Source organism: Ursus maritimus (assembly GCF_017311325.1).
Source record: "Ursus maritimus isolate PB19 chromosome X unlocalized genomic scaffold, ASM1731132v1 scaffold_X1, whole genome shotgun sequence".
NCBI lineage: Eukaryota > Metazoa > Chordata > Mammalia > Carnivora > Ursidae > Ursus > Ursus maritimus.
In genome coordinates this window covers 124257265-124267933 of record NW_024423319.1, presented here as the reverse complement: position 1 = coordinate 124267933, position 10669 = coordinate 124257265, and the positions used below count along the sequence as shown (strand labels likewise).

General features: G+C 57.3%; 1 protein-coding gene across 2 annotated transcripts in view; it reads right to left on the bottom strand.

Moving 5' to 3' along the window:
• Positions 1 to 7: 7 nt before the first annotated feature.
• The window catches only part of P2RY8 (P2Y receptor family member 8), a 45665-nt gene continuing 35003 nt past the window's right edge, over positions 8 to 10669 (bottom strand). For both annotated transcript variants that reach the window (XM_040635087.1, XM_040635083.1), the window contains one exon: positions 8 to 3504. In XM_040635087.1, the coding sequence (XP_040491021.1) occupies positions 2395 to 3471 (1077 nt within the window). In that variant the 5' untranslated portion in view covers positions 3472 to 3504 and the 3' untranslated portion in view covers positions 8 to 2394. The remainder of the gene's footprint in view (positions 3505 to 10669) is intronic.

The window sequence follows — 10669 nt, the reverse complement described above, 5'->3', positions numbered from 1 at the left end:
GTGTGGGGTTTCTCACGGGCCGCCGAGGTGTTCCGTGCGGCGGGTTTGAGGTTTTCACAGCTTTTGTGCATCAGAGGCCCACGCCCAGAGCGTGGGTGGGGGTGTCTTGCTGGCTCAGGATTTCCGACTCTGGATGCTGGGGCTGTGTCAACGTTGCTTTCTAGGGTTTGGGTTTGGGAGAGTCGGGAAGAGCGGGGTTCCCTAATGCCAGCCTTCTTGGAGTCAGTCACCTGTGCCTCCCCCAGGTAAATCCTTCACCAGGTAAGTCTCAAGGGGTCTCTGTGAAGGGTCCCTATGGTGGCTTTGAACTCTGTGCACACACGTGGGCATTCAGGACCAATGTGCTTAGACGCTGTCCCTTGTGGAGACGTTCCAGCTGCAAGGCGGTGGGCAATGACTATGCACGACCCCAGTGTGGCATGGAGGGTGTCGAGGGGACCCCCAAGGCTGACTCTCAGTTCCCAAGGGCGAGCGTAGCATGGGCTCACCTGCTTTCCACCTGCACGTGCCTCTGTCCCTCCCCCGCCCCGCCCCAGACATGCATGGTCACAAAGCAAAGGTAGGAACCGGAGTTTGATTTTAGGACCATGCACAGGGAGGCGGCCTGGAACCTCTGGAGGCTGCTATCGGGGTCCACAGTTTATACACTAACCTCCGGGGTCCACAGCATGTCACGGGAAGCCGGAACCGTGTATGCCTCTCCAGTTACTCCCCCGAACAGGTGCCTCTGTGAACGGTAGCCACTTGCATCATTTTCAGACTCCATGCATGGACATCACCGTGCGCATCAAAGAGGGGAGAGGTCACCTCTTGGCCACGTCGTCTCGAGGACTAAGGAGCCCGTGGGTGGGAGTTCCAGGTGGGACTCAGGCCTTCTCTGTGCAAACCACCTTGGGGAGCCTCCGGCTTTGGGGCCCCAGAGATGACAGCACTTGCCCTCTCTGCTTGGCAGGCCCGTTCCAGAATTAAAATCTGGAGACGGCGTGCAGGAAGGTGTTGGTGGCGTTGGAAGTCTCTGGTGCCGCGGTATTGGGGACTCTCTGGGCGGCTTCGTGCTGGGCATTCACACTGGGAATCACGAGGGCTGACCCTGCAGGAGAGAGAGCCCTGCACACCAAGGATTGGGTCCCATGAACCGGGGTCCCCCAGGAGCCAGCGCTGGGCGTGGTGGGCCTCCTGCAATCACACCAGGCATCGAGCTTTACATGGACTTGCAATTTCAGAGTGGCTGAAATGGTGTGTGTCCTGGGGCAGCCATCACAAACTGGACACTTAAAACCACAGGGATTCATCGACCTGCAGCTCTGGAGACCAGAGTCTGAGATCCAGGCGGGGCAGGACCTCTGAGATCCAGGCGGGTTAGAGCCGTTCTCCCTCCAGAGGCTCCAGGGGAGGGTCCTTCCTGTCTCTTCTGGCTTCTGGGGCTCCAGGCGTCCCTGGACTGGTGGCTACGTCCCTCCCATCTCTGCCTCTGTCCTCACGTGGCTTCTCCCCTGTGTCTGTGTCTCCTTTCTGTGTCTTGTAAGGACACCTGTCATTGGATTTAGGGTCATCCCGATCCAGGAGGTCACATCCTGAGGTCCTGGGTGGACATGGGTTTGGGGTCACTATTCACTCTAGGACAGCTGTGTCTGTTTTCCTTCCAAAGCAGTGACAGCGGGAGCAGGTGTCCCCAGGGTCCCCCAGATAGCAGCTATCAATCTCCATCTGTATCTCAAATGACCAGTGGGGAGGCTGCCTGCCCCACAACTGTTCCACCCCGAAAGCCCCTAAGCTCAAAGCCTTGCAGGCTTGTGCGGTCCGCAGTCCTGCCAGGTGCCTGGGTCCCCAGGCCGGGGAGCAGCAGGTGTCACCGGCAGCCCCCAGCAGGAGGCACAGAGACCCAGGCAGGCGGATGTTGGGGGTGGAGGGGGATTCAGTTGGGCTGGCTGGCTGCTCGGTCAGGTTGGGTGGTCATCCTCAAGGAGCAGGGCCAGTCCTCCTGGTACGCTGGGTCTTGTCCCATGTTCTGTCTCGCTGCTTCCCTGTGCCCTGCGGCTGTGTTGGGACCCCAGGCTCGAGCTCGCCCGGGGACCCTCTCCGTGCGCACGCTGGGGGACGCAGAACGGATTCCAGCCGGTTTGCGTGCCCAACCAGGGACCCTCTCCGTGTGCACGCTGGCGGACCCAGCACGGGCTCCAGGCGGCCTCCGTGCCCGCCCGGGGACCCTCTCCGTGCTCACGCTGGGGGACGCAGCACGGGCTCCAGGCGGCCTCCGTGCCCGCTCGGGGACGGTCTCCGTGCTCACGCTGGCGGACAGAGCAGACGCAGCCACGGCGGCTGCCTCTGGCAGGCCGTTGGGGAAAGACCGTGCTCTCTGTCCCCCAGCTGTCCCCTCTCCCAGGGGTGCGGGGCTCAGAACACGCTCTCCTGCCTATTGAGGGACGGCCGGCTGGGGGCGTCGAGCCCGTCGCCGTGGCCGCTGGAGATGGAGCGCGCCGACAGCGTCCGAGCGGAGAACAGGGTCTCCCGGCGCGTGTCCCGGCAGCTGGCCGGCAGCCGCCCGTAGCCGAGGTAGCGCCGCAGCCGGAGCTGGAACTCGCGGGACGCGAAGTAGTACACGAAGGGGTCCAGGCAGTTGTTGACGCAGCTGAGGCAGAGCGTGAGTTTGTACACGTGGTAGTAGCTCCCGCCCAGGAACAGGCGGCTGACCATGTGCACCAGCAGCACGAAGTTGTTGGGCGCGAAGCAGGTGACGAAGGCCAGCAGCACCACGGCGGCCAGGCTCACGGCGCGGCGCCGCTGGCCGCGGCCGTGCGGGTCCGAGGTGCGCAGCAGCGTCAGGATGGTGGCCGTGTAGCAGGCCACGGTGACCACGAAGGGGATGAAGAAGAGCACGATGAACAGGGTGAAGAGGAAGATGGCCCACATGGCCACGCTGGGCAGCATGGTGGACTTGAGCACGTCGAAGCAGGTGACGATGCCCAGCGCCTCCACGGTGTAGGTGAGGTCGGTGCGCGCCAGCGGGGACAGCGCGGCCAGCAGCAGCAGCCAGACGCCGGCGCAGGCGGCCACGGCGTAGCGGCGCCGGCGCCAGCGCGCCGAGGCCAGCGGGTACACCACGCCCAGGAACCGCTCCACGCTGATGCACGTCATGGTGAGGATGGACGAGTACATGTTGGCGTAGAAGGCCACGGTGACCACGTTGCACAGCAGCTCCCCGAAGACCCAGTGGTTCCCGTTGCAGTGGTAGTAGATCTGGAACGGGAGCACGCTGGCCAGCATCAGGTCCGTGACGCTGAGATTGATCATGAAGATGACTGACGGCGACTGCGGCCCGATGTGACAGCACAGCACCCACAGGGAGAAGAGGTTGCCGGGGATGCTGACCAGCGCCACCAGCGAGTACACGACGGGCAGGACCACGGCGATGGTCGGGTCCCGCAGCATCAGGATGGTGGCGTTGTCCGGGCGCGTCATGTTCATATCCATCGTGGCGCTGCTGGCGCTCCTGCGCGCGCGGGTCTGGAAGGCAAGGGGCACCGCGGTGAGGAGGGCAGCAGAACGCGGCTCCTCCCTGAAGGCCTCCCTTGCGCTCCTCCCCCTTGCTGTCCCGCACCCCGGTGCCCAGCTGCTGTTGCCCCCCTGCGTCACGGAGCTGAGCTGATGCGCGCTAAATCCTGCAAAGCTGCGTCATACCCAGACATCCCCCGTGCGCCAGGACACCTGGCCCTTGCGTGGAGAGTCCCTCCCTTCCTGCCACTTGAAACGCAGGGAGCGTGCTGCAAGCTATGGTGCAACGGCTTCATCCTTGGGGCCAGGAGGACGCCAAGGGAGACGAGACACACAGTTGGGAGGTTACACAGTTACCAAGACGCTAACCCGGTTTCCAGCTGCAAACGTTTTTCTAGGACCCCTGGAAGGTGGAGGGGGTCGCCCCGGGGAGCGTCCTGACTATCGCTGGCTGCTCTAGCTGGCCACACGGGGGCGCTGAGCCACCAGCCCTGAAGTCCCAGTAGGTCTGTCCCTGTCACCCTGTGCCTGGCCTGCTTTCTTCTGCCTTGTGCTTGGACACTCCTGCTTCCCTCACCTACAGCTGGGGCGCCGATCTTGGGGATGCCCACCCGGGGCTGCTCATTCGCGACTGGGGAGGACGTTGGAGACCCTGATGAGGGCTCTGGGAGGGCACACCACGCAGGGAGTCCCCTGCTCTGTCGCCAATGGTCCCATGCGCTAACTGCATGAGCACGGGTGGAGGCAATGGTGTGCCCGTGTGTCACATGGCTGTTTCACGTCTCTGCTTCAAGGTAACAACACCCACGCACGTGCTTCAAGGTACAGCACCTATGCTCCTGCCCCAACAGCCAGACACACGCCTCTGGTGTGGTTTCGAAACCCCAACGCCCTCCCAACCTCCCAGGTGCAGGAACCCGGACGCCCAGGTAGGCAGCCTGTCCAGCTGGCGCAGACGGAGTACCTGACCGATCTCCACATTGCCATCTGCATGTTATCTCTGCTTCGCACTCTTGATTTCTCGAGTGAGGTCCCGCGGCTTTCCCCAAACAGACTATGGGCTCTTTGGGGCGGGGGTATATCACCATCTGATTATGCATCAAGAATGGAGGGCACGGCAAACTCTGGAGCTGCCTCGAAGCGAAGAGACGATGCTCTAGTCTGTGGTGGGCCCTGTCTAATCAGGGGAAGGCCCGAACACGAACACTGAGGTTTCCCAGACAAGGTGTTCTGCCTCCAGACTGCAGGGTCAGCTGTCTCCTGAGTCTTCAGCCTGCCCACCTGCCCTGCAGATTTCAGGCTTACCAGCCCTGCAATCGCGCGAGCTCAATTCCTTGATGTGAGGTGTTTTTTTTTTTTTGTATCTGTATCTATATATGCATGTGTGTTTATGTACATATATACACATGCATGTCCTATTGCATATATTTATACAAATGCATGTATATACACACATATCCTATGTATATGCAGTGCATTGCATATATATGCAACATATGGTATTATATATGTATGTGTATACAGACATACCCTAATGCATATTTATCCTGTTGCATATAAATGTATGTATATATACACACAACCTATTGCATATTTATCGTATCTCATGTATATGTATGTATATATACACATATCCTATTCCACATTTATGCTCTCGCATATATATGCTGTGTATACACATACCCTACTGCATATTTATCTTCTCGCATATATAGGCATGTATATATATACACCCTATTGCATATTTATCTTCTTGCATAAACAGGCATGTATATAGACACACACCCTATTGCATATTTATCTTCTTGTATATATATGCATGTATTTAGACACACAACTTTATTGCATATTTATCCTCTAGCATATATATGTATGTATATATACACACACCCTATTGCATATTTATCTTCTCGCATATATAGGCATGTATATAGACACACACCTTATTGCATATTTATCATGTCTCATGTATATGCGTGTATATAGACACACACCTTATTGCATATTTATCATGTCTCATGTACATGCATGTATATAGACACACAACCTATTGCATATTTATTATTACTCATGTATATGCGTATATAGACACACACCTTATTGCATATTTATCATGTCTCATGTATATGCGTGTATATAGACACACACCTTATTGCATATTTATCATGTCTCATGTACATGCATGTATATAGACACACAACCTATTGCATATTTATCCTCTAGCATATATATATATATGTATATATACACACACCCTATTGCATATTTATCTTCTCGCATATATAGGCATGTATATATACACACCTTATTGCATATTTATCGTGTCTCACATATTTGCATGTATATAGACACACACCTTATTGCATATTTATCGTGTCTCATGTATATGCATGTATATAGACACACACCTTATTGCATATTTATCATGTCTCATGTATTTGCATGTATATAGACACACACCTTATTGCATATTCATCGTGTCTCATGTATATGCGTGTATATAGGCACACACCCTGTTGCATATTTATCATCTTGTATACATATACACAAATTGCATAGCGCATGTCCCCCAACTCATAACTATATACGTATGTACACACACACCCTATGGTATATGCATTCTATTGCATATACACACACGCATTTCCTATTACACACACACAATCCTCCTGAATACATGTCCTGCGGCACGTACACACGCATATGCTCTATTGTGGGCATTGTGTTGCGTGCATACGTTTGTACACATACACACATACAGATGGGTGTGTATTGCATACGACTTGTTGCGTGTACACGTATGCATGTTTATACTGTACACACATATATCGTGTCATGTGTATACACACGCATGTATATCCCATACATATATCCTGCATATACAGACGCTCACAGCAGACACACATGTATTCTGTGACATTACGTGCTATTGTCCACATGGAGGGGTGTGTGTGTGTGTGTGTATAAATATATGCACACATATATGTCTGAGAGCATGTATACCCTATTGCATTTATTTATGGGTATCATATATCTCCATCCTTTTGTGTCTGTTTCTCTGCAGAACCCTAACTGATACAGGGATGATGGCTTGCCAAGGGGCCTCATAGAGGACGGGAGACAATTACTAGAGTTCCTTATGTTTGTGCTGATTCTCATATTAAGAGACGACGGGACAGCCACCCGTGCCCCTCACAGGGTCCCCCACAGCAGCATCGTCGGTGTGGTCCCGGCTCCTATCTCTGACCTCTGTCCCCAGGTCTGTGCAGAGGCCCGGCCCCTGGGCTGCTCCTTGTCAGGACACAGGTGCTGCACCTGGGGGATGGGGTCTCCTCTCATGGTGCATTTGGCCCCAGGACCCCAGGTGCCGTGCATGGCCCACCTGGGAGCTCTGCAATCAGGGTGCCCGCCCCACACTGCTGTATCTCTGTCTTTCATTTGCATCAAGCTCAGGCATCTCCTGCCTTCCCTGACGGCCTCCCTGTCCGCTCTCATGCAGGCAGTTTCCCTGATGAAAATCCCTGCGTGGTTCATCCCATTCAGCCCTGCCCCTTGGAGCATCGAGACAAACAGATGGAGACGGACCCAGGGGGTTTCTCTGCAGACGGCAATCTCAGCCCCTGGAGGAAAATCATTATGTGGGAGCACTTTCCCACAACTTCGTTATGTATGTCCATATTTGCAAGAGGAACCCAGCACGGGGGAGCCTGGCATAGAGAGAGGTGCCCAGCCCAGAGGTCCAGACCCAGGGTCCAGCTCCAGGCTCGGCTGCCGGGCTGACCTGGTTTCATATTTCGCAGCCTGATAGAGCGCGGTGTGAGGACCAAGCCCTGAGCGGGACTGCAGGGATCAGCCTGAAATATGGAAACCCCGTTGAATGCAGCAGGTGTGAGCGATTTCCTGCTGCTGGAACTGAAACCGTGAACTTGCGTGTCTTCTGTGGACCTCCAAGCCCGGGCTCTTCCGCCCTCACAGAGACGTGTGCAAACCCACACATCAAGCTCCCGGCCACCTGTCCCTCAGATGCTCCCTGATGGTGCTGGGACTGAGTCCAGCAAAGGGATCCCTGTGCTGTGTGCTGGACCCTTCTGCTGTCTGGGCACAGAGGGTCCAGACCTCGCCGTCTTTGCAGCTGGTGATGGAAATGCCAACGAAAGCAGGCCACACGGTGTTTCTTTTGGTTGACACAGTCTGCGGGATTCCTTTGGTGCTTTTCTTCATCTTCCCTGCGTCAGCCGGGACCATGCACGGTTTCTCTTTCTTTGAGGGCTGGGAAAAAGCTGCCACATGTGGAAAGTCGGGGGGAGGTGGGGAAAGAAAGCAAAGCGTGTGTCTTTCCTGGCTTTCGAAGATGGCACCTGCATGGGGCAGCCCGATGTGGGGCCAGCTGACGACGGTTACTGGGGGCTCGAGGACGCATCTTTAGGATGCTTTAAGGGGAGATGGTGTGTGACGTGAAGTTCAGGATCCACCTGCCACGCCATGGTTTCCTGGGGACGTGGGGCCGTCTGCAAGCCAGGAGGACAGGGCCTCCCCGGAGCCCGTCCGTGCCAGTTCTTGCATTTTCAGCACCCAGAACTGCGAGAAATGAATGTGGTTGAAGCCGCCCCGTCCGTCAGTGGGATTCTGTGATAGTGGCCTGAGCTGAGCCAGCCATTATACTGATGGCCTCAGGCCATTGCTGCTGGTCCTGCCAGGCGGTATGCTGATGGCCTCAGGCCATTGCTGCTGGTCCTGCCATCCATTATACTGATGGCCTCAGGCCATTGCTGCTGGTCCTGCCAGCCATTATACTGATGGCCTCAGGCCATTACTGCTGGTCCTGCTCACACTGTGATTGCACGGGAGCTCCTGTGATCCCACTGAGTTACAGTAAGTCCTCTGAGTTGCCGGCACCGCACCGCACAGGGTCCCTCGCCCATTCCCTGGTCCCTGCTGCCATGCCCGGAGGTGGTGAGGCCGGCGTCAGGGTCCCATCTTACAGACGGGGGCTCAGAGGTTGCAAGAGGGCGAGCGTAGAGCTGGGGCTTGGACAGGCCCAGAGCGCTGAGCATGGGGCTACGACACGTCTTCACGCTTTGCTGTTTTTGTGGACCACGAGCCTCACCACCGTCATACTGATGGCCTCAGGCCGGGATACTGAGCGACCTCTTTTGGCAAGCCCCGTGCTTCCGGCTGCTGGCACCTGCAGGAGCCCTTTGCCCTCATGTGTTTGGGACTTAGAAGCCCGGGGCTGCAGCTCATATGGAGAGCTTATCAGCAAAGGTCAGCCAGTCTTTTCCTGGAGGTCGGAAAACGCCTCGAGGGAGGAGGGTCTGGGGCTCAGGCCGCAGGTGCCGAGGTCCGTTTTCCTGACCTTGCTGGCTTGAGGTCCAAATATGGATTCCTGCATCATGTTCTGCAGGGAGCCGAGGCTGTGGGCTCCCCACTTGCAAGATGTGGGGGCTCCTGTCAGCAGGGCATGGGGCTCAGGGTGGCCCGTTGGTAGCTCGGGCCTCCCTCGTGCGGACGGGAGCCCCAGAGACGCCCTTGGATCCCTGGATGGGCCTGCTTTGACTGGCCTCACCCCGACACAGCTAGCCTGGACGTTGGCCATTTCGTCCTAGAGGACACTCTCCTGGGAGTGTCCACCAGCAGGACGCACACGGTCTGCGTGCAGGAGAGGCCAGCATACCGCCTTCAAATCCCTTGCAGATTTCAAGCCGCCGCCCTGAGCTGACCTTTCTTCCTGCCCTGAAGACGTGCCATCTGCCACCGGCACCTGAGAGGTTCCTCAAACCGGTTTAAAAATAGCCCCGAGTTTCACTTTGAGTGGAATGCTTTCTGCTCCAGTAAGGCAGGCTCAGGTGTGCGTCCTACAGCAACCCCAGGGCCGTCTCGGTCCACGCGGGGCGTCAGGACCCAGAATGACTCATGGTCCTTGGGGTCCCCAGGGCTGCCACGGACGGACACACGTGGGGCTGGGGAGGCAGAGACCCAGAACGTGCAGGGAGCAGAGGGTGAGTGGGGACGCTGCTCTGTGCTCTGGGCACGTCTGGGGACGTGTTCCTCACGGGGACGTGTGCGTCGCGGGGTCGTGCCCACTGCAGGGAGATGAGTGGACGTCCGGGAGCCTGCAAGCACAGGCAGGAAAGCAGTCGGCGTGTGCAGCACGGTGCCCTGGTCTTCCCAGCACAGGGCGGCCTTGGGGGGACGCTGGTTCCCTTTCTGCGCACAGAACAAGGGACGTGGGGATCTATTGTCCCCCCACCCCCAGGGGCAGCTTGTTCGCCCGCGAATTTGCATGCTGGGCAGGAGGGTTGAAAGCAGACGTGCGTGGCGGGGGATGGGAGGAAGACAGGCTCGGTGAAGCAGCCCCCTGCGCGCCGGCCCCCACGTCCTCGTGAGTCAGCTCAGGAGCGCGCTCAGCCCCCTCTGCACCGCCGAGCCCTGGCCGCGTGCCCTCGGGGCGTCTGGGCCCCCACGCCGTGGCCGCCCTCTGAGCGCCACGGCTGATTAATAAAGAAATCAGCTCTGGCAGGCCGGGCTCCTCGTAAAGACGCGCACTTGTGGTTGGGACGTGGCAGCGGGTGGCGGGGTGGGTGGCAGAATGGAAATTTTACGAACCGAGCAGAGAAACGGGCGAGCGGAGGGGGCTCTTGCGGACGGACGCGGGTGGGACGGCCTGTCGCCCTCTGCCTCACAGGAAATGCGCGCTGGTCTGAGCGCACGGCGGGCGCGCGCGCCAGTGCTCTCTGCCCTCTGCCCGGGACGCCTGCATGCGCCTCGTTTCTTTGGTTCTTCATACCTGTGTTGAGATGTCATTTACATGTTGTAAGCGCAGCCGTTGAAAGTGGACAATTCTGCGGTTTTGAATATGTTCACAGATGTGCAGACGTCGGCGTAATGGCACCCCAGAACGTTCTGAGCGCCCCGAAAGGAAATCCTGCACGCAGTAGCGCTGTCACGCCCATTCCCGCCGGTCCCCAGCCCCATTCGTCCTAGACCCCAGCCCCATTCCTCCTGGACCCCAGCCCCATTCATATCGGACACCAGCCCCATTCATCCCAGACCCCAGCCCCATTCATCCCAGACCCCAGACCCATTCATCCTAGACACCAGCCCCATTCATCCTAGACCCCAGCCCCATTCATCCCGGACCCCAGACCCACTCATCCTAGACTCCAGCCCCATTCAT